General features: G+C 37.0%; 5 protein-coding genes across 6 annotated transcripts; 2 read left to right on the top strand and 3 right to left on the bottom strand.

Moving 5' to 3' along the window:
- Positions 1 to 1,041: 1,041 nt before the first annotated feature.
- On the bottom strand, positions 1,042 to 9,975 carry dcaf13 (ddb1 and cul4 associated factor 13). The gene is made up of 11 exons (XM_059508424.1): positions 9,785 to 9,975; positions 9,506 to 9,705; positions 8,149 to 8,256; positions 7,947 to 8,036; positions 7,297 to 7,452; positions 7,043 to 7,120; positions 6,881 to 6,963; positions 6,630 to 6,794; positions 4,271 to 4,406; positions 1,572 to 1,735; positions 1,042 to 1,406 (listed from the first exon to the last, which is right to left on the bottom strand). The coding sequence occupies exons 1-11, from the start codon at positions 9,852 to 9,854 to the stop codon at positions 1,319 to 1,321; spliced, it is 1,338 nt and encodes a 445-aa protein (XP_059364407.1). The 5' UTR covers positions 9,855 to 9,975; the 3' UTR covers positions 1,042 to 1,318.
- A 760-nt stretch (positions 9,976 to 10,735) lies between these two features.
- Positions 10,736 to 14,468, top strand: zgc:101716 (uncharacterized protein LOC492784 homolog). The gene is made up of 6 exons (XM_059508427.1): positions 10,736 to 10,994; positions 11,545 to 11,640; positions 11,716 to 11,859; positions 11,944 to 12,230; positions 12,332 to 12,464; positions 14,186 to 14,468. Exons 1-6 carry the CDS (start codon positions 10,887 to 10,889, stop codon positions 14,363 to 14,365), a joined length of 948 nt encoding a protein of 315 aa, XP_059364410.1. The 5' UTR covers positions 10,736 to 10,886; the 3' UTR covers positions 14,366 to 14,468.
- Positions 14,469 to 14,567: 99 nt separating this feature from the next.
- LOC132103364 (protein FAM83A) lies at positions 14,568 to 17,823 on the bottom strand. 2 transcript variants are annotated; one of them, XM_059508425.1, is made up of 4 exons: positions 16,844 to 17,819; positions 16,036 to 16,203; positions 15,659 to 15,783; positions 14,568 to 15,016 (listed from the first exon to the last, which is right to left on the bottom strand). In XM_059508425.1, exons 1-4 carry the CDS (start codon positions 17,366 to 17,368, stop codon positions 14,578 to 14,580), a joined length of 1,257 nt encoding a protein of 418 aa, XP_059364408.1. In that variant the 5' UTR covers positions 17,369 to 17,819; the 3' UTR covers positions 14,568 to 14,577. The 2 variants fall into 2 exon arrangements, with proteins under 2 accessions (XP_059364408.1, XP_059364409.1); XM_059508426.1 differs by having other exon boundaries at positions 14,729 to 14,994; positions 16,844 to 17,823.
- A 753-nt stretch (positions 17,824 to 18,576) lies between these two features.
- LOC132103371 (uncharacterized) lies at positions 18,577 to 21,516 on the bottom strand. Its single transcript, XM_059508432.1, has 2 exons — positions 20,344 to 21,516; positions 18,577 to 19,427 (listed from the first exon to the last, which is right to left on the bottom strand). Exons 1-2 carry the CDS (start codon positions 21,285 to 21,287, stop codon positions 18,662 to 18,664), a joined length of 1,710 nt encoding a protein of 569 aa, XP_059364415.1. The 5' UTR covers positions 21,288 to 21,516; the 3' UTR covers positions 18,577 to 18,661.
- Positions 21,517 to 22,646: 1,130 nt separating this feature from the next.
- Positions 22,647 to 26,174, top strand: upk1a (uroplakin 1a). Its single transcript, XM_059508436.1, has 8 exons — positions 22,647 to 22,699; positions 22,862 to 22,964; positions 23,267 to 23,467; positions 23,626 to 23,700; positions 23,876 to 23,983; positions 24,831 to 25,007; positions 25,520 to 25,603; positions 25,907 to 26,174. The coding sequence occupies exons 2-8, from the start codon at positions 22,902 to 22,904 to the stop codon at positions 25,952 to 25,954; spliced, it is 756 nt and encodes a 251-aa protein (XP_059364419.1). The 5' UTR covers positions 22,647 to 22,699; positions 22,862 to 22,901; the 3' UTR covers positions 25,955 to 26,174.
- The last annotated feature ends 628 nt before the right edge of the window (positions 26,175 to 26,802 follow it).

Genomic DNA, 26,802 nt, shown 5'->3' on the forward strand with positions numbered 1-26,802 from the left:
TGCATTGGAGCAGGATCAGTCATACATTCTAAAAATACCCTGAGCAGGGTCCGTTGCCAATAGGAAGTATAGACACACAATGCGTCAAATCATTACTATCTTTATGGAATACTACTACATCCTTTCTAAGAGATAAGGCTGTAACATTTTAAGATGCTAAATTAAACATCATGTTGATCATTTCGATTTACACCTAAATAAAACATTCCTTTCAGCTGAATTAATGAATTAAACATTACCGAGGCGATTCCGCATGAGATTATGATACAAGTGCTTTTAACCATATCAAAATGTAGCAGGCCTTTCTTAATATCATATCAAACATTACTAATTCAATATTATTTCATTAGTTGATGCTTCTTCTAATACTAAAACATGAAATTTAAATGCATCACGTTATGACCGGTTCATAATTATACAATGTTAATGACTCATCAATAAAAAAAAAATGATAGTACCAAGGTCTTTGTTCAAAGCACCCGTTTCTAACTGTATATTCTTTCCTGACCCATGATTTTGCATATCTTTTGGGTTGCACAGACTGTACATGAGCTAGATCTACAAGAGTAGATTGAGATGATAGGATTATGGGCTGAAAAGGTGAAGAGTACGTTACATCTTATTAAAGAATTAAGACTTTACAGGAAGAGAAAACAGCGCTGGTTTACCTCAGCAAATATTACATATGGAACACAAACACTGTAAAACATCAGGCTTTCATTTAAAGCTGCATTTGAGATTATATGGGAGACAACTGACTCTTAATACTCCCCAGTCTTACCTTACCAATTATTGCAGTTCACCATCAGACCTAAAATACAGCCCTCATAACATCAGTAAGAATAACTACAAGGTACCTTGCTCCAAGGTGCATACAAGTTAATTAATTTACATAGTGATACAGGTAATAGTACAAGGTGATGGTAACACATTCACTAGTGCCATAGTGACTATGTTGTAGAAACCCATGTTCACTTACATCAATGTTTGATTATGTATTTCAGTGTTTTTGGAGTGAAGTCGAAATCGAAAACATGACCATTCACAGATAAAGATGATTTTAATGTTCAGATACAACCATAATTATATATTATAAAGACAGCAATTATAGTATGATTGCCAAGATCAGTGTGTGTCCATGTTTTATTCTTTAGATATGCGTGTAGTAAACAGCAGCAGTATGCTGACAGTTTTCGTTTACACTTAAAAACCTTATTATGGAAGTACAAGAGAGGAAAAAGGGTGGAATATTTTGGAGTTTGTCCGTGTGTAGAGAAACTGAAACCCATCCACCAAAAGCACCTCTTTAAATCATCTCTCACTCCACAACAGCCACCACATGTTTCTCCTTTTCTGTCAGCAGAGGAACAGATCCCGGCTTGCTGTGCTTGCGGACATTTTTTTCCCTAAAAACACACAAACAGAAGCACAGACAATCAGAATGCCAATCAAACTCAAACATGGATTCATGTCCTTTTGCTGCCAGTACAATAGAGCCAAAATCGCAGTAGAGCAATTTTTCAACTATTTTGGGTCAACTATTCTTTTAACATCTGGTGAAGGGAACTTACTTCCTGCGGCGGGCTTCCCTCATTTCCCGCAGCTCTCTCTTCTGCTTCAGGATGTCTCCAGGTAGGTGGCGATGACGGGCGATTCGTTTCACCTGTGGATGGTGCTGAAATTTCTCTATCAGCTTCTTGTTGTAATTTGCGGCAGCTTGTTCTCGGGTGGAGAGCTGTGAACAATGAGACTTGTGTCATTGGTCAAGATTAGGGCAGGACAGCATATATACACATTATGCAACAGCAGAAAAGATTTTACTATGGGTACAACCTGCTTTCAAACTTTATGTATACATTTCTTAGGAATACACTCCAAAAACACAAAAGTGGCAGCACAGATATGCAACATCTTGAGAAGTCTTTTTAATTTCGCAATCAACATAAAATCTAAATTTGCAGTAGGAGAAACACAGCAAAATGCTCCTCATTCATCCCTTCATCATAAAATTTCTTCAGCTCCCATGCTTCAGCACATCTCACTCCACACCCCTCCACAGGCTTTTATTCTAATTAAAAGCAATGATTTTTTCAAATTCAATTTGTTTAGGGCAATCTAATAGCTGCTGATGCCATCAAAGCGCCTGGGAGGAAAATCGGAAGGCCAGTTAACTGTCATTTACGAATTTCTTGACATTCACGTGGAGGAAAAAATGAACATGACTCTGCTGTTTCCATGGAGACATTCCATAATGGAGCTGTTAAGTTTGTAGTCCGAAAATTCAGAAGGGAATTAGCATATCAGCCATGAGATCATTCAGGAATTTCAAATAGAATTTTAGAACAACATTTTTTTTATTATTATTATTGGTTTAAAACATTACTTGAAGAGACATTCACACTTATTTCCACAACATAGTTTACACACATTCAAACCTCAGATGTTAATTTTACACACAGTAATTATGCTTCTAAAATTGCTACAACTAACACAATTTATTTTTCCTTTTACAGTACTTACTGTTATCATTACCTAAATTAACTGAAATAAACCTGAAAAAAAAATTCAAGTAAGCTAAGGTACTGAAATTACTAAATTAAATAAAACTAAAATAGAAAAAATAACATTTACTATTTAATATTTAAAATATAGAAAATCTAAAAAATATCACATAAAATTTAAAAAAATAAACAATGAAAATTTTAAATATAAAAGCTAACAAACAATTTAAAAACTATAATACGTAAATACTCATAAACCCTGCCAATAACTTGTTTTTTCCCCCCACATTACAGTAAGAATTTAGGGGAGAAATGTACTTTATTGTCATGTAAATAATTTCTCAATGTAATAATTCTAATGGTCCTAAAAACAGGCTTCATTTTATATATATATATATAATGCATTTAAGGTACACATTTTTTCAGTTAATGACCTCGGCGATGTTAGCGATATGCTCTACTGTTTAAGCTTCAGAAATGCTTAAGTATAAATATAGTAACATACATGGACTGCAAGTAGCAATTATATCTAATTTTCTACAGAAAGTATAACATTATAAGTGGACTTTCGGGATAGATTAAAGGGCTATAAATGCATACAATTAACATCTTTGGAAAAAACAGACAAATGTGCAAAAATCTGTTACTGTGATTGTGAAAAGTAACTCATAGAGGGTCAACCTCATAAATAGCCAATTTTCATAATAATATAGTAAAATGGGCACTCGGTCAGACAGCAAAGAAAACCAAAACTAAACTGAAGCCAGTCTCCTTAAGGTCTAAAGAGCTTCTCCAGACAGCAGACTCTTGATTCAGCATCTGCTCCTTAGATTAAATGCGCTCATGTGCCTGATAGTTTAATGTCTTCATTATTGTTCTGCTTTAAGTGATTGGCCGATTCAAACTGCTGATAACTGCAGTGAGTGTCTGATCTCTTTAAGTGAAAAGCATGGGAATAAATCTTTCTCTTTAAGTCCAACAGGAGCCAAAAACTTGCCAGCGATGGGCCGTATGAAGGAATCAGATGCACTAGAGCTAATACGAAATGATGGGGAGAAGAAACTAACATTTACCTGGAGCAGAACCAACCTCTGCCTCAGCAGAACAAAAAAGCTTTGCTTCTTATATTTACATATCAAGTTTACTTAAAGTGACCACATTATACAGTTTTATAACAATTTTCCCCCCTGACTTGATTTGACACTATCTAACATATAGTCTTGTTTTTCAACAACTTTCAAGATTAGATATAATTTAAAAGGCTGAAAAATATTTTAGCCAAACAGTCCAAGACTTAATCTAAACTGTTTTTAAATGTGCGGGCAAAACTAATTGATCCTTTCTCATCACTATATGAACTATAAAAGTGCCCAAATCATTATAAAAAAATAAATAAAAAAATTCTATGGACATGTCTGGATTTCCTTTTAGGTAACATTTGTTTATGAAATAGGTGCGGCATCTTTAGGGCACCATTACAAGAGTTGCTTTGACAAGAGACATAAAACTCAAGAGCTTTTGCTTGGCCAGGTTTTAGACCGTGGCAACACTTCCATAGAAATGCTTAATGAAAGTGATCTGTGAGTGTAATTCATTTTAAGTGCTTTGTGGGGTGGCCACAGGGCCAAATGCGGCCCTTATTAACCACCTGAGTCCATCTGCAACAAGTTAACATCCTTAAAAGCTCTGCAGTCAGGTATGAAACCTGGAGTCACTGAGTTAAAACTCCATCTGGTTGACTTAGACATGAAATGGGATCATGCACTCACCAGTCCAAGCTTCTCCGAGGCGTTGGCCTTCCACAGCCGAATGTTCATCTCGTCAGAGCCGCTCAGGACATATTTGTTGTCAGCGGACCATCTCACACAGATGACATGTTGCATACGTTTGGTGTGGTACACTTCCCTGAGGATTGTGGGAAATCACATTAAAAGCCACAAATGTACTCAATTTACCTTTTATTGCATAAATAATACATTTGTACACATTTTTTCCAAGGAAACAAAATATTTGCCAATTTATTGGAAACCGAAATTAAGCAAGGATGCATGTCTATTTCAAATAAATGATGCATATTTTATAGATTTTTAATTGTGCAAGTAACTTTGGGAAACATACCCTAATTATTCTCCGACATTATGTTAACTTATTATATTTAGTTGTACATTGTAATAAATTTAGATAAGCATTTGATTTTTATTGTATCTTCAGTATAAATACTGAATACACGTACCGTTTCGGTACAGGGCTTTCGGTACGGTGCACGTGTGTACCGAATGACCGAATGCAATATTTTGTGTGCGGAACATAGGTACATTTTTGTGTTTCCAAACGAACATATTAAGTGGCTGAAGTCTCCGCGTTCAGCGCAAATCCCGCCCTGCAGCTGATTCTAAGGCCGGTGACACACTGGCTGCGTGGCATGAGCATGACACGGTGACACGGTGCTGGCGCGCTGCTGCTACTATAGGTGACATTGTTATATATACATATTTATATTTTCATATATATATTATACTATATTTCATGTTGAGCATAAATATTAAGCCTTCTGATAAAGGACACCGTCAACAGTATTGACGGCAAAATAGACTATGTTTGACAGGTGCAATATGCCAGTGTGTCACCGGCCTAAGGTTTTCAAAAGGCATCACGCGAGTGTGAACATCACTACAACTAGGAAAAAAACGATTGTAATTCAAACGCAGCTCCCGTCAGCATTTAAACAGACCTTTGCTCTTATTTCCGATCGGTCCAACGCAATAACGAAAACTGAGCAGGTCTAAAAACTGAAACTGTTGATGCTGCACTTTACACTTTGGAAAAGTTATATATATTTTTAAAATATGAGCAGTAGGGCTGCTCCGATCACGATCGGCCGATCGTTATGCACATCTCGTCAGTAAAACCGGTTCTCTAATCAGCGGTAAATTCCCTCAGGTGCGTGATTTCACATAGAGCAGCTGTTACTACACGGAGCCATTGTTAACTGAGAAGATGCGCAAATCCACGTTCATTTTCAGCGTTTATTTGCGCATCTTCTCAGTTAACAACGGCTCTGTGTAGTAACAGCTGCTCTATGTGAAATGACGCACCTGAGGGAATTTACCGCTGATTAGAGAACCGGTTTTTACTGACGAGATGCGCATTAACGATCGGCCGATCGTGATCGGAGCAGCCCTAATGAGCAGGCCTACAAGCTGGGATTGGTAATGCTGCACTGTAATCATAGTTATTTATTTTTATTTTTCATTATATTTTATTATATGATATTGGTTTGAGTATTTTATTTAGTGGAGAACTTATACTTTTATTTCCTATTCTTTTTTTATTTTATATATATTTTATTAAAAAGTATTTAAAAAAAAAAAAAAGTGTAAACAAATGTAAAAAAAAAAAAAAGTTTATAGTAATAAACAACCTGCAGTTTAATGTTTGTAAACCGAACCGTGACTTTAAAACCGAGGTACACACCGAACCGTGATTTTTGCGTACCGTTACACCCCTAATATATATATATATATAATATATATACACACACACACACATACATATATAAAGGATTATATCAGCTTTCGAATTGTAGTATACCAGTTTCCACAAAATATTTAAGCAGCATAAATGGTTTTCAACATGGAGATGAATATAAAAATGTTTCTTAAGCACCAAATCAGCATATTAGAATTATTTTTGAAAGATCATATTACACTGAAAACAGGAGTAATGGCTGCTGATGGCAGTTTTGCCATTATAAAAGTAAATTACATTTTACAATATACTAAACCAGAAAATTTTATTGATAATTATTTCACAATGTAAACTGTTTTTTACACCTTTGAGCATAAAGCACTTTTAAAAACTTTTTTATCTTAAAAGCAGTATATGCTTTTGAAAGAATCCCTTATGGCTACCAAGGCTGCAAATCAATCAATCTATCTATCCATCCATCCATCCATCTTTCTTAATGTTGTTTTGCACTACTACTTTGCATCGTTTTGGATCGTATGCAGCAACTCTGCTACAATATGAATGTACAAATATTTGTCATGCCAATAAAGCACCTAAATAAACTGAAAACTGACGGGGAGAGAGAGAGCGAGCTCCTTGGCCTTTCGACACTACACTCACCTGCTGTGGCCTTTGTCTTTCGGAAAGATTCGGATGGTTTTGTCAAAGCTGGCAGATACAAACTCCCTTCCTGTAGGTGAATAATCAACATCCAGCACAGCGGATACATGATCCATGTGCACAGTCACAGGAACATCCAGATGCCTTATATCGTAAGTATAAAGGCTGTAGAAGAAACAGAAAAACGTGATATGAATTATTAACTCTTAGTTAATTTCTCATGTAATGTTTCATGCTTAAAATTAACTCACTTGTAGTCTTCATTGGCGCAGGTAAAATAATATGCTTCCATTGGGTTCCAGCAAAGCGTATTGCTTCTCAATTGCATAATAACCTGAAACACAATGTCATTTCATTACAGTCATAAATGGCACTATTCATCCGTGTGGGCAAAAAGTAAAAATATAGCAGACCTTTCTAAGTGGTGCAGATTCTCTGGTGTCATACAAGACGACACTTCTGTCTGATGCGCAGCTAGCGAGAAGTTCAGTCTGTAACGGGTAACAGGGCAGTTTGTATTATATGCTGTATTATAGCCATTCCCATCAATCCCATGGTGGTCACCACTGGCTTTGACATATTTGAATCATTGTAAAGCTGCTTTGAAGCAATGCATATTATGAAAAGACCCATAGAAGTAAACTGAAATGAAATTGAATTTGATCACCTCCACAGGGTTGTAACGGACACAGCTGAAGCTGTCCACACCCCAGCTGAAGGAGCGGATGGGACTGCTTCTCTGCTCATCCCAGATATCCACCGTCTGTCCGCAGGTTGCAAACGTGCTCTCCCTCTGGTGGTGGTCAATGCCAGTGAACACGGCCTGCAAGACACATCAGGCCTGTTAGAAACTGAAAACCTTATAGAACCCCAAAAGTGTGTGCATATTTATAAATATGACTAAATATAATTGAGTGGAAAACACTGTAAAACATACTTGGTTTTTATTTTTATTGTATTTAGTTTATAACATTAAGTTTAACATTGCAATACATTTAGATCAGCAATCTTGTGAAAGGTTATTTGAATTTAAAAGACTGGTTCGGGATATAATTTTAAATCTAATTTTAAATGATGAAAAAGCTGAATTTTTTGCAGACATTAGTTTACAGTGTCACATGATCCTTTAGAAATCAATGTTTATTTGCTCCTCAGGAATCATACACACACACACACACACATAATGTGTGACACTTAAGAGTAACTGTAATAATATTTCACAATATTACTGTATTTTTGGCCACATAAATGCAGCCATTTCTGCATATTATAATAATATATAATCTCCAATATAACATGCATAAGCTGAGACTGTACCTTTCCCAGAATTGTGTTAATTGGTTCCTCCCGAACTCCATATCCTGGTGCCTCCGAGTTCCATTGTTTGATGGTCTTGTCATCTCCTACCTGTTGCATGACATGAAGATTTCACAATCATGTAACTGCACATCCACTTGCTAACTGGATCGCCTTCATCCATATCAAGGCCTCACGGGAAGAATATGCAGGATTAATATACCGTGAAAAAGGAAGTGCCACAAAAGCGGGAACAGATTCCTCGTACAAATCCTTCATGAGCCTGAATTGTCCTCAAACACTCGCGCTTAGGAAGGTTCCACACTTTCAACTATCAGGAAAAAAAAATTAATTAAAACATCAGAAATCAAATCATTCATCCATACTGAATCTAAATGGTAATTTGCACACTCTGGGGAAAAAAGTATTGCATAACTGAAGTTCATTCACTACAGTGGGGCTCAAAAGTTTGGGCACCACTTGCAGAATCTGTGAAAATGTGAATAATTTCAAAAATTAAGAGAGATCATACTAAATGCATGTTATTTTTTATTTAGTACTGTCCTGAATAAGATCTTTGCATATTTGAACCCTTTCCAGCAGTGACTATGATTTTGAGATCCATTTATTTTTTTACACTGAGGACAATTGAGGGACTCAAACACAACAACTATTAAAAAAGGTTCAAACATTCACTGATGCTCCAGAAGCAAACAAGATGCATTAAGGGCTGGGGGGTGAAAACTTTTGGAATTTGAAGATCAATGTAAATTGTACTTAATTTGTGTTCCGGGAAACATACAAGTATCTTCTGTTGCTTACAAAGGGCAGAACTAAATGGAAAGAAATGATATTTCAACAAAATAAGAAAAATTTGGCCATCTTCATCGTGTCCAAAAGCTTTCACCCCCCAACTATTAATTCATCTTGTTTCCTTCTGGAGCATCAGTGAACGTTTGAACCTTTTTTAATATTTGTGTTTGAGTGCCTTGATTGTCCTCAGTGTGAAAAGATGCATCTCAAAATCATACAGTCAATGCTGGAAAGGGTTCAAATATGCAAAGATGATGGAAAACTGAAGAATCTGCAGGACCTGAAAGATTTTTCTGAAGAACACTTCTCAGTTTAACTGTTCAGAACAAACAAGGGACTCATGCACGACCATCACAAAACAGAAAGACAGTCGTGGATCATCCAGGTAACCACACACAGTATTAAGAACCAAGGGTTCCTAAACTTTTGAATGGGGTTATTTTAATAATTTCAGCATTTTTTTTTTGTCTTGGGGACTAAATGTAAACATCTTTAATGTACAATATCTTACTCAGGACAGTACTAAATAATAATAATAAAAAAAAAACATGCATTTAGTATGATCTCTCTTATTTGTTTGAAAATTATTCACATTTTCTCAGATTCTGGAAGGGGTTCCCAAACTTTCTAGCCCCACTGTATGTCCTTTGTCTTGTTGTTAACTCTATTATTGTATGTTGGGCGTGTATGTTATTATTGCATTGTAAACATGCTCGATAAAAGAGCCTTAATACTGAAATAGCCCAGTAAAATCTTTAAAGGGTTACCTCTCCATCGCAGGCACCAGATATGACTGTTGAAAGGCTTTTGGCGTGTTTGGTGATGCAGCTGATGCCATCTCTGTGTCCATCTAGTGAAGCTACGAAAGGTTTGGCAAACACCCTCTCCAGTTTGGTGGCATTTAGGGCCCTGGTGTATTCCCTGGGCACCTCAAAAGGATGCAGGGTCGGGTCATAGTTCCTGGGCACTAGAGAGGGAACGTAATACAGTTAGTATATTACTTCCTACTACATCAACCTTTACATATTGGCTTCATGTTTACATACCTCGTTGTATATCTCTAGTCGTCTCTCGAACATAATCGTCCGGGTTTCTAGAAAGCACTTTAACTTTCATTCCAGCGGTTTATAAAACTAAACACTCAAAATCTTGATCAAAACTGAAGCGTTTAGAGAAATGTCGGACCATGTGTTTGTATCACATAGCGCGCACAAATGTGACGTGACACATCCGGGTACTGCAAGCATAGAAAACCAATTTGGAAGAATGGCAATCAGAAGAAATAAGCGGGTTTTTAACTAGTAAGTTTCTTAATAACTATTTAATTATTTTTCCCCCATTGTTGTTTAATGTTACATTTTTTTTTCTTTTTTAAAGCTTTAGTGAACAAAAAAGTATTATTGTTTTATTATTAATCGTGTACTGTTGATCTGCTGTTACTTGTCAATTTTAAACTTCACAGAAGGAAATGTTAATGTATTATATAACGTATTATATTACTTAAATGTTTAACAGAAGTATATATTTATTGTTTTTGAAAGCGAAATGAAACAATGTAATAAATATATATAAAAAATACTGTTGGGCGTAGCGGAGTTAAAAACAACGTATTACATATTTTATCAATTCATTAATTAAAATACTAAATTTACCTCAATCTCATTCGGGGCTGTCACGTGGTACCTGATACTTTTCTCAGCGTTGTAACAAAATGGACCTGGATGGACCAATCAATCACAGTCGCTTGCTGGAGAAATAACCTTTTGAAAATGCGGTTATTAAGGATTTGAAATAAAAAAAAATAATCGTTATAAACGATTAGTTACACTTTTGCTTAGAATACAAATGTCTCCATTTCCAATAAGGTAAAAATCGGATGCTGCTCAAAAGGAGGACTGGGCTTTTTGAGCCAAAATGGCGCCCCTAGAGGCGTGAAGGTTTATGTCTAATTGGGCTCAGTAGCGTCGTACCAGAGCCCGTCCACGGATTCTCTGGTCGTATTCTAATGAACGGATATTGCGTACTGATATACGTACAAATACACTAAAGTGTTGCTTTTCATTGGATTCCTTGACATTTCTGTTATGTTTGCGGGGTTGTGGCGTTTCATGAGTGTGTGAGAGGAGTCTTAAATACACGCGTGTTTTTATGATGGAGATTCTGGGCAGCACTTTTGATGATTCTGTGTTTGAGGAATCAAGGAATAGAGTCTCAGTCGCTCTCCCAGCATACGAGCCTAAACTCTGCGAACCTCTGGTGGGTAAAACACTCAACATTTACAACAAACTAATGATACCATACAGAAAAGATACATAAATTACACAACATTTACATGCCATGCGACTTTCATTTTAAAGAAAAGCATGGCATTACTACGGTAAGTTATTGATGGCAGCTATTGCTAATTATACTTAGGTATGTACAGTATTTACGTGAGAATACCATGGTATGTTTTAGTCAGTGATATTTCACCACGTTATAATCATAAATTAAATATGTGCTGATGGTAAGTAACATAACTTTGGTTATAATTACATATGATTGATGATAATTAGGCATACGTGTCATCATATTTATAACACTCATTATTATACAGGTGTTTCTGCGGGAGTGACACAGTCATAAAAAATGTCAGGATATGCGTGCATGAATATATTGATAAATGATAAATAAAGTATTATATAATACATTTATAAATATTTTTACACATGTATTCATTTGTGTGAGTGTACACTAAAATCTTAGGCCTAACAAAATATTCCATACAAATAAAATCCGTATCTAACATTTGTTTTATTATATCTAGTGGTTTTGTGAAGATGGCAATGCTGAGGACCCATTAGAAGAACAAAAAACCTTCAAGTTTCGAGGAGACCTTGCTTACAGGAGGAAACAGTTTCAGGTATAAAGAGCTGAATTCATCATCTCTCACTATTGTCTGATTCATAAGCTGATTGGTGGGTTGTGTCAATGACAGGTGGCTCTGGATGAGTATTTATCCTGCCTCTCTCTCATACCTGCTGGAAACTTAACAGTGAAGAGAGATGTGCTGGAAGGGATCGCACGATGCTGCTGTCATTTGGGGAAAAAAGAAGAGGCTCTAAATGCCTGCGAGAAACTGGTAAATGAAACTGGTATTAAAACACTTACTCCACTACTAACTCAACTTGTATGTATGCTTTTGCTGATGATGTTTTATTGACAGAGGACAGAAGTATCCAACACCTGCCACCTCACCAGCATACTTCAGCTGGAGCTGAGTGTTCATGAACACTACAGAGATCTGACAAACAGCATCTCCAGCCTGCAGCAGCTGTGCGGTCTACATCCCTACCATCCGTGGTACTGGCTGAATCTGGCCATGAGCTTTCAGAGGCTCCTCGAGTCTCGTAGGTGTCCAGAGAGATCCAGCACTGAGGAAGAATACAACAAGCAGCAAGGGACAAATAACATTATACGACTAAAGACCATCATGAGCTTGATTAGAGCAAGGTACTGTATGTCAGCCACAACAGAACTAGCTGTTTATTTACTGACTTTGGTGTTAACGGATGAATTCAGTACCAGGTTTGTTCATCTTTATTTTTTTTCAGGTTGTTAATTGAAATCCTACGGATTCAGCAGTTCTCATTTGTTCTGGAAAACAGCCAGAGGGCCCTACAAGACATCGAGGAAGCTCTACATGTTCTGCAGCCAACAGAAAAAATCCTTCAGACAGTCTCAGAGGTCAGACAATAAGAACTACTTTGAGGAAGAAAAAAATATATATATATACTGTATATACATATTCATAATATATATAGTTTATAACACTAGTTTTTAGAAACAATGAATGTAGTATATATATATATATATATATATATAGTACAGACCAACACCTTCTCATTCAAAGTTTTCTTTATTTTCATGACTATGAAAATTGTAGATTCATACTGAAGGCATCAAAACTATGAATTTTCACACGTGGAATTATATATGGAATTATATACATAACAAAAAAGTGTGAAACAACTGAAAATATGTCATATTCTAGGTTCTTCAAAGTAGCCACCTTTTGCTTTGATTACTGCTTTGCACACTCTTGGCATTCTCTTGATGAGCTTCAAGAGGTAGTCACCTGAAATGGTCTTCCAACAGTCTTGAAGGAGTTCCCCGAGAGATGCTTAGCACTTGTTGGCCCTTTTGCCTTCTGTCTGCGGTCCAGCTCACCCCTAAACCATCTCGATTGGGTTCAGGTCCGGTGACTGTTTGGAGGCCAGGTCATCTGGAGCAGCACCCCATCACTCTCCTTCTCGGTCAAATAGCCCTTGATGCTTTCAGTGTGACTCTACAATTGTCATAGTCATGAAAATAAAGAAAACTCTTTGAATGAGAAGGTGTGTCCAAACTTTTGGTCTGTACTGTGTGTGTATATATATATATATATATATATACTACATTCATTGTTTCTAAAAACTAGTGTGATTAAACTAATTTATAGGTAATTTTCGTACATTGACAGTATAAATGCCAGTTATTTTGTTATTTACAGTAGTTTTTTATCATTCAGTTAATTAAAAAAATATATATATTGTCTTTATTATTAAGTCGGATTTTAAGAAAGGGGTCAATGTATTTGGGGGTCCTTGGCATAAAAACAAAACAAATTATAACCCCAATACTAACACAAATCCACCTTTATTGATGCCTTTCAATTGATTTTTGTTTTTGCAAACAGTATTTAAAGGAATAGTTTACCCAACATTGACAGTTCTGTAATTATTTACTCACTCTGATGTTATCACAAACTCAGAAGACATATAATGTAGTGCCTGAACACATAGAAACGAAGAAAGTGATGAAAGTGAAAGTTATGTGACATTCAGCCAAGTATGGTGACCCATACTCAGAATTTGTGCTCTGCATTTAACCCATCCGAAGTGCACACACACAGAGCAGTGAACACACACACACACTGTGAGCACACACCCGGAGCAGTGGGCAGCCATTTATGCTGCGGCGCCCGGGGAGCAGTTGGGGGTTCGATGCCTTGCTCAAGGGCACCTCAGTCGTGGTATTGAAGGTGGAGAGAGAACTGTACATGCACTACCCCCACCCACAATTCCTGCCGGCCCGAGGCTCGAACTCACAACCTTTCAATTGCGAGTACGACTCTCTAACCATTAGGCCACGACTTCCCAAAGCTTCCTTCGTCCCTGGGCGGGAACTCATACAGATTTTAAATGACAAGAGGGTGGAAAAATAATGACATAACTTAAATTTTTGGATTGAGTATTCCATGGGAGTGTTTTCTGAATTCACTACTTCAGTGTGATTTCAACCCATTGTTGTGCATCAAAAAATTGACACATAACCGAATCGCACATCACTCACACAATTCCCCAAAACATCTGTGATGAACATCCATGGTCTCACATTAGAAATTGAATTCATTTATTCTGATCTAGGTGATGGCAGAAGACCTCAATCCAGAGAAGATGAGAGAGGAAAACCAAGATGGAGAGAGTTTATCAGGACTTTATATTAAAGACTTTGATGACAAGTGGTGGAACAAACTCTACACCAAACTGCAGGAGGAGACTCCAGCTTTATCCATGCACAGACCACTGGAGGAGACATTTGAATAATATGAATATTGATTGTATTTTTATAATTGAATATGTATCTTTTATTGGAGTTGCATGCTTTTACTGTTACAAAGCAGAATAAAGTTAAATATTTTAAAATACATGAATACATTTCTACATCTACAAATACAATCTACCAACGAGTGTCTAATAAAGCATTACAATAACTTACTCTAGCACCAATGGGAAGTTGCAGGAACACCTGTGTTGATTTAATTTCCCTGTTTTGGACGCCAGGTTTGGCTCTTTGTATTATAATCTTTGAAAAGTGGGGACTGACAAGCAATGGGGTGATGGATCGTGTTCCTCCGTGGAAGCCATTGAGACCTTTGCGGTCCAGTGGTGACATTTGGATAGCTGGTTTGTCTGGCCAGGACTTGAGTTGTCGGGAAACTCGGGTTCCTGGGCTGACAAGGTTTCTGTTGTAGGTGGTCAGGAGAGTTTCCAGCAGTTACTGCCGGGCCCATCGGGATCTGGAGTTCCTCAAAGGGTAGGCAGAGATCACCAGGATCTATTGCATTGCAGGTAAATCCTTGGACTGGTTTAGAAATGGCATAGAGTCTACGAAACTCCAGGTCGAAAGGTTTAACCCCGCTGCCTTTGAAGAGTACGGCCAAGCTTCTGTGAACCTGCCAGGATAGCCAGGTGAGACTGTGACAGAGTGAAAGTATCATCAGTGGAAAAAAACTCAAACAAGAGACTTCGTAAAAGGTGAAGTTTCTGCATAATATGGAACTATATGGAAAAGCAATCAGTATAAATGCATTGGCTCAACCAGCAGTGTGAGTTTGCGCAGATCATCAATGCTACAATGGAAGATATTGGAAGTGTCTGAAATTTGTCTAAAAATGCCATTATTTTTGCAATGACTGCTGTGAATGGAGAGTAAAGAGCTGTTACTTAAAAGAAACTAATTATAAATTTTTAACAACACAATTTTAGGTAAAATTCATATAAATGTATTGGGTCAATGTGTATTTTAGATGCTACAATTGCGAACCTGAATAACTGACAATTAAAAAAAAAAAAATCTAACAGTATTCTCTGTATGCAATTCTAAACTAGATTAATGCAGTGTCAGTCGTTTTGGATAAAAGCATCTCCCAAATGCAAAAAAAAAATGTAAATGTATGGCAAACATTTAGCAATAGACAGCCCACCTAAAGCTGTAATGATTAAAACATTTTTTTTTTTAAACGGAGACTACATTTAGCAGTTAATTGCAAATTAAAAGAATAAAAACAATGTTTGATAAATGCAGGTCAATACAAATATAGTGCTTCCTTCGATTACCTATATGAGCCAACCAGCACTTTTTTGCAGTCCACAATGATGAATTTCTCTTTCATCTGTCCAGTGAACTTTCTGCCTGATTTGGCACAGTATGTTTGACCTTGAACACTGCGAATAGACATTCTCTGTAAACATAAGCACATTGGCAATAAATATAAAGTATTTATCCACATCTATTGTTTCATGATATAACCGAACTAACATAAATATGATGTCATGATGAAAAAAGCATGTTACTATATTGAAATGAAATTTATTATATTAAACCAAAGGCTAGAGTTCTAATATCAGGCTTCTGACCCCTAAACACATATTGCCAGCAGCAACACATTTCATCTATTGTCCGTGAAGTCAGTTAAAAGAACAGTATAACTTACAGTAAGATGAGACTTGTTGATTTTTACATTTTCACACATGTCCTGGAACAGCTGTAAATTGATGTGGTCCAGAAGGAGATAGACAGAGACATTGCGCTTTCTTGTCGCCTCCAGTATGTCACACAAAATCTCCACATCGCTGAATGTGTCCATTACTATCGCCAAAACCTTTGATGAGTGGAATTTGGGGAGCAAAAGTTTAATTGCAAATTGTGTTTTAGACAGCTGGACAGTCAAAAATGTCAGGCACTTTCAAATATTTCACAAACAAATTTTTTATTTATTTATTTATTTATTTTAAACAAATAAAAAGAGGACCTTAAGCTTTACAGTGCTGATGTCAGCTTCAAAAATTAAAACAAGTTTAAAAAAATTGAACAAGTAGAAAACATTTGAACAATTAAAATTTGATTTTTTTTTCTTTTATGTGTGTGTGTTTGTAGCATAACCAATAAACATAATTATCAAAAATAAACAGTCATAATAATTTTTTTCAAGTTAAATTATTATTAATAAATTAATATTAATATTGAACTGAACTGAGCTGGATAATGACACTCTTGCACTCAGGATTTACTATGAGAACTATGGAATTTTGACAAAGCGACATCAAGTAACACATTGAACACATTAAATGTGAAATTTAACATAACACTAATAAAGTTGTTGGGCACCAAAGTGTACCATCTTCATTGAAAGTGCTGTTTGTAATTGCATGTGCATCTTTCTAGCATCACAAAAGTGATATTTGAAACAATAATGGCAGTAAACAATCCAAAAACGTCACTATCAAATGACAGGTTCTTACTTTAGTTGCTTGCCTGATCAGTTCCCGCAGCAGGTTTTTCAAGGAAAAGGATCTGACTGAGTGGAAGAACACTTCCACGCTAGGAATCCCCTGCAGATGGTAACTCCAGTCAGCCACCGGCCAGCCATAATCAAGAACTGGAGGCTCACTCTCTGTGACCGCAGGAAAGTATGTCTCCGAAGAAACTGATGCAGAACTGGACATCTCTTCATCCCTGTCTGTCTCTTCATTGTCAGTGAGAGGCTTTGTAATGTTGTTTAAGATGTACGTTTTCTCCTTCGCTGACAGAAAGTTTGCTTCATTCTCTTTGATCAGCACTTCCTGGTATCCATCGATCCCTCGGTCCAAGAGAGCATCCATAGCCAGTCGTGTGCTCTCGTTGTGACTCAGATCCACTGAAGATACCATGGCATTTGGGTTTCTCATCTCTTGAACTCTTCTTCTCATTTTTCCCATCAACTTTGGCATCAAGTAACACTGCACTGACAATCCATTACTTAGAAGGTTCATGTTGTTTGCATACATGTCCTCTGCTGACAGATGACTGATTGACTCTTGCTCATTCAGCTTTGATTTTTAGACATCTTTCACACTCAAGGCCAAACGATTATCCATCCATGCTACAGCAAAGGGCCCCTAGGTGGTCATCAAATGTTCACAAATAATTCTGCGAGATGTTCATGCACTGTGCGTCTTTTCATCAGCAGTGCAGACATTTCACGGCACACTGAGCATTTCTGAACCAATCTGTCATGTTTTCATGATGGGTGAGTTTAAAAGTGAAGGTTAGTGCTGCGCTATGGCTTTGGGGAAAGTGGTTTGTGGCTCCTCCCTGGACAAAGCAAAGTAACTAACGCTCACAGATGGCTTCACCCCCAGGCACTGGTGGGTGGGGTCGTGTGGTTAACAGCTAAGGTGTTTTCCATCACAGAAATGAAATGATGTGAGTGGCACGGATGAGGATACGGATGTCAGATTCACTTCACCCATGCTTCTCCTGTTTCCTGACACACTTGCTTAACGTAAATTCTTAATGGCTTTGTAAATCAAATACTTGTAGTGAAAGTGAAAATTTGATAAGTCATACTAAACTAAGCATACATTTCCCACACAATTTCTGCTACATACATAATTTATACATCAAACCATGCGGCTTATTGAAGAAAGAGCTGAATATCATAGAGACTTAGGGGGAGGGCCCTTTTGATTTGGGCCAACAAACAACCACTAAGCAACCATCTTGAACACCCTAGCAACCACATAATTATTATTAGCAACTCACTTAAACAGTCTGAAAGCCTCAGTAACTGCACAGTAACTCTCTAGCAACCACCCATAACACCAAAACATTGTGGTGGCAGGTTTTGCATGGGCAAACACCACTTATCACATCAGAAAATGTAAATATCAAGTTTAAATACCAAAATTATTTGTTAATTTTTCAACCAAAATCATGAACAGAGAAGAAAAAATACCACACACTATCATAGCTTGCAAAAGGTTACAGTATTCAGACCTTCACCTAGTTGCATTAAATATTGCATGTTTTGCAGATATAGTGGCATGCAATAATTGATTCTAAAGACAAATCTAAATGGGTAAATGTATATTCACATTATATCTGAACAAAAGAATTCAGGAACATATGGGTAGCCTGAAAATTTAAAAAGTGACGAAAAACAATAAACATAATAATAATAATACACTTCATCTGACTAGAGTAGTTCAAAATATATTTGGAGAGTAACGAGCAGTTACACAAACAGAAATCCCTCCCTAGTAAAACATGCATATGAGAATATACCCTTTTTTAACTATTTACATAAATTTGCAAGAATCTGATCTTTTCCAGAAAACATCTCCATCCAGTTGATTTGCTGCGTATCTGGCAAAAGCAACTCTCTTATGACTCGGAAAGGCTGCATTCATCGTCTCCTTTAGCTTGGGTAAGTCCAGTGTTTCTGGATGATGAGCAGACACCAGAAAAAAGCTCTGCTGGAGACCCAGTTTACCCAAGACTTCCTCAGTCCATTGCCTCACCTCTACAATGGATTTTTCCTTAATCAAGTCTGCCATGGAAAGCACCAGGTAACATTCTTTCCCTAGGGAGGATGCTTGCTGCAGCAACTGTATGGCTCCCAATCTAAGCCTCAAAGGAGAAACCAGTATGTATACATCACACAAAGAGAGTGCAGATGTTATGCATTGAGATTCAGAAGAGCTGGACACGCAAGACAGGCTGCCAAAATCACTTATTTTTCCAGTCCCAGGAAGGTCCCAAAAACAGATGTTGGGGGAGGGGGAGGGATACTTCACAGCCTCTTTGGTCATTTCAGTGACACCAGTTGAGGCAGCTCGATCATCACCATTCTCCAGGCCCAAGAGGGCATTGACCAAGCTGGAGCTGCCACAGCCCGTCTCACCCAGCACACCGATATCCAGCCGGAAGTGACTGAGAGCTGCAAGGATGGCCTGAAGCTTGGAAGGATTGTCTGTGAGATCTCTCAGCTGCGAGAGCTTGGTGATCTGATCAAGATCATCCTGGTTTATCTTCCTTGACCTTAAAGCAGTAGAGACCACAAACCTGAGAAGTAAATGTAGCCAATTTGTTAGATACATGTAAAACATAGTCTGCCCTGACCCAGATTCAATGCCTTAAAGCTTTATGAACAATGGATTTTAATTCTAGTTCATACTGTTTTTATGCCAGTTAGTGTCTAAGCTAGTGTGCCAACATAGACTTCCTAATGAGCAAACTAACTAGCTAGTTGAGCAAGTTAATCAGCCTAGTAAGGACACAAGCACACTGGCACCCCAAATTGGGGACCAATGTCCAAAACACAACATGGTGTCCAGCAACTGAATCCTAATTTTGCAGAGTTTAGCATGCTTCTGAGTTAACATCTTTTTTGGTCTTAGAACAACATTACTAACAACCAATCAGATTTTACGGTTAGGGCTAAGATTAGGGTTAGAGGATTTCTAATGAACCTACAGTATCTTTTCCTGCTAGTATAAGGGTTTGGTCCAATCCTGCTTTTGGAAGGCCAGTGTGCTGCAGAATTTAGTCTCCGTCCTAACTAAACACAATTAAACCAGCTAATCGAGGTCTTCAAGACCTCTACTAGAAACTTTCAGGCAGATGTATTGGAACAGACTGGAACTAATCTCTACAGGACATTGGCCAGAGGCAGGACTTGACAACCCCAGGTTAGGTTATGGATAGATTTGGATTAATGTTAGGGATAGGATTAGAATTTACACTGTTGTTCCATTGAACACCATTATTATCAGCCCAACTTTTGCGTCTAGTTTAAGGGTTAGGTTATTATTATTTTAAGGTTGGGTTTGGATTAGGGGTATGGAGTGGGTTAGAATTTTTTTTTTTGACAGCATTCCTGTTCCAGGTACAATGAATATGTTTAGGATGTGTAACAAGCAATGGCTGTTATCTCAGTGAGTTCAAATGGACATTACAAAACACAAAGAAGCTGACTTACTGTGTGTCATCGGATAGTAATTTGGGAATCTGAAGTTCCTTTGTAATCACCACCAGAAACTGACTAAAAGCTTTCTTCCGAAGCTCAGGCAGGGCTTCAGCAAGCACCTTCGCGATATCCTTCATCTTCACAGACTCTGGATCTTGGGAAGCGTTTGAAGTATTCTTACTGTCTGCTTCTGAATCGGCCGTCTCTCCAAATACTTCTTTACTTTTCTTTTGCAACTCCAGCGTTCGAGCTCTCTTTCGTTCCCAGGCGCAGGTCATGCATGGCCCTGTAGGCTTCTTTTCGACCACGTCCAAGTCCCGCTCAGCTTGAACCAGAAAAAAAGGCTGATCTCTACCATGCAATTCCATTTTGAGCCACATTTGGTCCTCTTTGTGCTTTTCTGTAGTGAGAACCACTAGAACATCATAGCATGTAGAGTCATACTGCTGGTTGGTCAGATTATTAATAATTGAATTTGAGGTTGGATGGCCCTGCACAGTCCACACTCGAACATTTGGGATTTGACTGTGTAAAATCACAGAGTCAAAATCAGGAATGCTCCTCCCTATATATTCTGCATGCTCTGCTATCCGTACACGTTTCCCCCTGCTGCTGCTCTGGTGATTAGTATTTAACTTTATACTAGGTTCCTCATCTCCACTTTCATCTTCCTCCCAGTCTTCTGCTTCTTCTTCCTCATCTGTTTCTTCCTCCTCATCACCTTCATCATCAGTTTCCCATTCCTCCTCTTCGATTTCCTCACCCGGCCCACAGATTGCAGAAGCCAGCTGAGCATTAGCCTCCGGTGTTCCTCCGGTCACAGCTATGTCTAAAGGGAAACGCTCAAATAGTTGTAGAGCCATCACCAGCCTGTTTTCAAATCCTGGTGCTCTGAAGGAAAATCTCCAAAGGGCAAGCATACATTTTAATTTTTCATCTGAGAGTTTTTCTTCCATCTTCAATTGGACCCTAAAAAAAAAAAATAGCTACATAATATAGCTGACACTGTCTAGTTACTGCTAACACTAATGGTATACTGGCCTAATGATTCAATTTGACAAACAGTGTTCACAGATAAAATATCGTCAACAGAACGCAATACAATAATCAATGCTCACCTGCTCTCAAGCAACAATAAGATGCAAAAGTGTGTCCTCCGTCCTTAAGTTCTCCTGGATGAGTGTGTTTGCAGGACAGTCAGCTGTGTTTAAGTCAACAAGATTTCTAGACGACATTGTAAACAGTTCTCAGGGCGTTTATGTTTGTTAAAGCATCATGGTGTACTTAATTCCATTTAACCCATTTATTATTATTATAATATATATATTTTTTAATTGTTACTCCACACATAAAAGTTTCAGGAGAGGTAGAATTCACATCCACACCACAGATTTCCCAGTCTTTATAACTCTACAGATTTCTTTGCACCACCAAAGATAAATAATAACTGTAATTTTTACAGTATTGTAGAATTTTGTAAACAATATTTTGAAATTGCATATTTAAGTATTTTAATTAAGTGTTTTCGAGCACATTGCTATGTGATTGCCAAAGTGTTTAGAGCATTTCAGCACATAGTTAAGCAGGTGTTTTGAGTATGTTTGTATGTGTGGTTGCTAGGGAATTCTGGATGGTTGCTTACTGGCCCAAGTTAAACAAGATCATTATCAAGTCTTAATTGTGCTTTGGTTCACTAGATGACTCTTATTTGTTCAACACTATGTATTAGAAATAGTTACAGTGATGCTTACCTTAGTCAGTACTACCAATAATAAGGAAAATATTGTGGCATTTCTGAATTCACCTTATATGCTGTTGCATATGGTGTGATTCTCCGGCAGGGGTCAGCACTTCTCCCTGAGCACAAGAGCAACAGGTAAATTTAGATGCCATACAATATTGTACTCCAAGGTAAGGATTTTAATTTAAAACGCCTTTATAAATATTTTAAATATACATTTAATAAAATAAATAAAGCCACATCAGTATTTGATTTCTACAGACATGGAAAGTTTTTATTTTTTCATATAAATCCTACTTTGAATGGCTTGGAGTACTATTTTTGTTTTTAATTAAATATACATTGTTCACACGTAACTTTAAATGTTTTTGAAATAATAATGGAAACTCCTTGATTAATTTTGTAATAATTTCAATAAAATGTCATGTGGAATAATTGAAAGTACTTGGTGAAAACACAGGGAGTGAAGTTGCCCATCCCATCTCATGTGGCCTGTGTAACCAAAGAAAAAACAAAAAAAACAACAACATGACAAACAGGTATGACGTCATGAAAGTATCCACAAAAGTAAATGAACCGAATACAGACAGGCAAAGGAAAAGCAGGTGCAATCTCAGACTGGAACAGGTGGGTCCCTGAGCAGCTACTTTTTTTTCTATTTGATTATTTTTAACATCATAATAGCATTTGATTTCCTTCTGCATTTGGTTTTGGATTTATTATCTTTATGATCTATACTGTAATCTTTTTTACATTTTTCTCAGTTACCACAGATCAGACCTTCTTCAGGAAAGTGTGACAAGGCAAGACAGGAAAACACACTACAGCCATGGGAGCAGGAGCCTTGACATGTTTGATGTTTGTTGTTATTGCTCTGAATGCAATCGCTGCTGTAAGTCTGAAACGAAATAATTCAAAGATTACAGCATGTTTCTGTTGTAAAGACCTATTTTCAAAGACAGGGCTCAGACTAAACCTGTATTAGGCCATAGCTCAATTAAGACATTTAAGTAATCTTTATAAACATGCCTTTGAATAAAAAAAAAAGTACTGGTGTGCATCTTGATACAAGACAAGGGCACTGACATATTTTAAAACCAATCAGTGCAAGTTTCTTTCAGTTGAAACAGCTCAGGCTTAAGCTTTGTAAAATGTCACTAAGTATTTTTTTTGTAAATGTATTTTTCTCTTCAGGCAGCAGGACTGGCATTATTCGCAGTGGCCATTTGGGTAGCAGTAGACGGGTATAAACTTTACCCCATATCTAGCGTGTCAGGGAAAGATGATATCTTTGCCGCTGCCTGGATTGCCATTTTTACAGGCTTTGCCTTCTTCCTCACGTGCATCTTTGGCATCTTTGCTGCCCTGAAAAGAAGCCGTGGATTCATGATGGCGGTAGGTTTTTATAGAAGGCAGCAAACCAAATATCTTCCATAATTACATTAATCAATATTATTTCAATATCACCTTCAGTGAGACAATCAAATTTAGATTTAAAATAAACTATGACTTTAATTTGTAACTAATTATCGTTAACTCTCATCCTTCCTCAGTACCTTATCATAATGTTCATCATCTTTCTTTTTGAATGCGCATCCGCCATCACAGCAGCGACCAACCGGGATTATGTGAGTACAGTCATCAGCCACCCTGTACTGTAGTCCTGCTCTCTCTTCCTAAAGTTTTCTGGTGTTTGTACTTTGTCCTGTACATTACAGTCTGAAATGTCATAACATATGTAATGGAACAACAGCAGGTTGATAATGGAGATAAAGTTATCCTTTTCTTTATTTTTTATTATAGCTGGTTGGGAACAGTAACTTAGTAAAGAAACAGATGCTACAATACTATGCGGACAGCAGCACACAAGGAAAGCAGATTACACAGACATGGAACAGAGTGATGGAACAGGTAAACAGAACACTAATGATGATCTCTTGGCTTTTAACAAACACAACTGCCTTACACCTGTCCAAGGATTATGGTTAAAACACACACACACACACACACACACACACACACACACACACACACACACACAAATAATATTAGGAAAGAAAAACCTTAATTTTCAATTTAGACCTGATACAACATGCCTTTCTGTTGCATTGTTAGAGTGGACAAACCAGTTTAAATCACTGCTTATTGCATCAAGAAACAAAATGAATGATAATAATAATAATGATGATGAGATCCACATGTTTATTCTTTGAATCTTGTGCTTACGAACACTCTAAAATAATGCTGGGTTGTTTCAACCCAGCTTTGGAGGAAATATTGACTAACCCATCTGCGTTCAATTTTTCAATTAAAATTTTAACCAAAAAGTTGGGTTAGTCCATATTTGACCCAAAGTTGCACTGAAACAACCCAGCATTTTTAGAGTGAAGTAGCACAGTTTAATGGATTTATATAGAATTCTGCCTCTGATATTAAATTTTGGTTGCCAGGTGACAACAATTTGATGGATTCATATAGAATTCTGCAAGTGCATTTTTGTTTTCCAAGCAACACAACTTGATATATAACGTATATAACCCAGTCTAAAAAATTATGGGTTGTTTCTACCCACCTTTGGGCCAAATATGGACTTACTCAACTGTTGGGTTGAATTTTTAAAGTTCATTTTTAAACCAAAAGTTAGTAAGTCCACATTTGACCCAACAACCCAGCATTTTTTAGAGTGTAGAATTCAGCTGATGTACATTTTTCTCTGGATTGTACTGAGATTAATTAATACCACCTCCTCTTCCATCAGGTAGAGTGCTGTGGAGTAGACGGTCCGGCAGACTGGTTTCAGTATAACTCTACCTTTAAACAGATGTTCGGTTCTACATACATCTGGCCCCTCAGCTGCTGCAAGAGACTGAGTACCTTTGAGGTGGAAGATAAAGAAGGCTGTATGGTTGGCAAGGCCGCCACCATATTCTCAAAGGTAACGTTTAAGTCTAGTAACATGTTACCTGATTTACAGAAGACAACAGAGAGCAACAAACTCATTACTCACAGGAAATAAAGAAGTTGGTTGGCATAGACAATGGTTCTCAACTGGTGTCACAACACAAAGTTTGTTCTGATTGAGATCATGCGAATGCAAATAATTTAAATTCAAATAATTGCATCTAATTCTAACAGTAAAATAAAAAGGCATATAAAAGAGATTAGATCTTTTTTTTATTATTATTATTCATATAAATAATTCTGCATGATGTTGGGCCTATTCAGGCCAGGGCCAAATAGATACATTTCTTTCTTTTTCTTTTTAAGGATGTTTTTCTCTATAGTATAATGAAGATTTACTACTGGTGAACAAATTATAAAATTGTTTCCTGAGAACCACTGTATAGTGATACAACTTTATATTTGATTCAGTTTAGATGCGCCACTTAACGTTACTTCATGGTGCTTCCATGTCAATTTTTCTCTTGTATTGTTTTGATACTTCAGGGTTGCTTCCAGCACATTGAATCTGTATTAAGCCGTTACACCTGGGCTGTGAGTTGGTACGGTTTCTCCGTTCTCATGTTAGTGGTAAGTTAAATTAGAATCAGAATTAATGCAAAAATAAAAGATGTAGTTTGATGCAAGTGTGCATACACCAGCATCCAAAAATAGAACAGAGGGAATGTAAAAATGTGTCCTGATTGTAATATGTTTTGTGGACTGTAGGGACACTCTAATGTTCTATGATATTAATATAATATAAATAAAACAATATGTTGATTTTAAAGCTACTTTTATATGAACTAGAGAAATTACAGTTCTATTATATAAGAAAACTTAAATTGCACATTACTAGATTCACTATTCTGATGCACTTCTTCTGTCCTACAGTTTCTCACATTAATGATTGCCATGATCTACTACATGCAGCTGGAATAACTACGTACACTGCACGACACATCTGCCAGCTGCACAGATGCTTCCACTCTTGCGGTCACAGAACATTACAGATGATTGCAGATTGCACATGGATAATTGATATGACAAGTTTCATGCATTCTTGTATAATTATCATGCATTCATTTTTTATGATGTCCTATTTGACCTCCATTTAGCACAAAAGGAAGGTTCCAGGTTCAATACAAGTTAATCTTTTAAACATTTATGGAATAATGAAGTGCAATAATGCTCAAAGTTAAAAACTTAAAAAACTAGTTAACATCATCTCATTATGTTGGGGAAAAAAGTAACTAGTTCAAATATAGCTTTCATTTAACATGTTTTATTACGGTTATTTTTATTTTTTCTGGGGTCTTTTTTAATTTTTATTTACAATATTGTTCAAACAGGTTCTTCAAATGATTGTATGAATTTGTCTTTATGCCACAGTCTATGCTTGTATTTCTTACATGAATATTTAATATAAAAATAGCTTTGAAATAACTAAATATCAATGAACAGGACATATTTTCTTCATAGGACATCTGTATTTATAACTTACTTGACAATATTTCTGTTTATCAAATAAACGTGATTGTGCTGATGACTGTTCATGTGTCACTGTCCGCAGATAGAGAAAAAAAGGCGAGTGATTGAAGCTAATCCTGTTGCAGGCTGTATGCAGGTACATGCCCTGGGAAATAAACAATCCTTAAGAAAGCAAGAATGAAAAGACAACAAAAGCCTTGCAGCTTTCCACTCCCTGAACCACCCAAACCGTTACTGCTCAGGATAATTATCTAATGCCAAAAGTTTGTACATGTATCAGCAGAGAACAGAGGAGGGCA

This window comes from Carassius carassius, chromosome 24 (assembly GCF_963082965.1).
Source record: "Carassius carassius chromosome 24, fCarCar2.1, whole genome shotgun sequence".
NCBI lineage: Eukaryota > Metazoa > Chordata > Actinopteri > Cypriniformes > Cyprinidae > Carassius > Carassius carassius.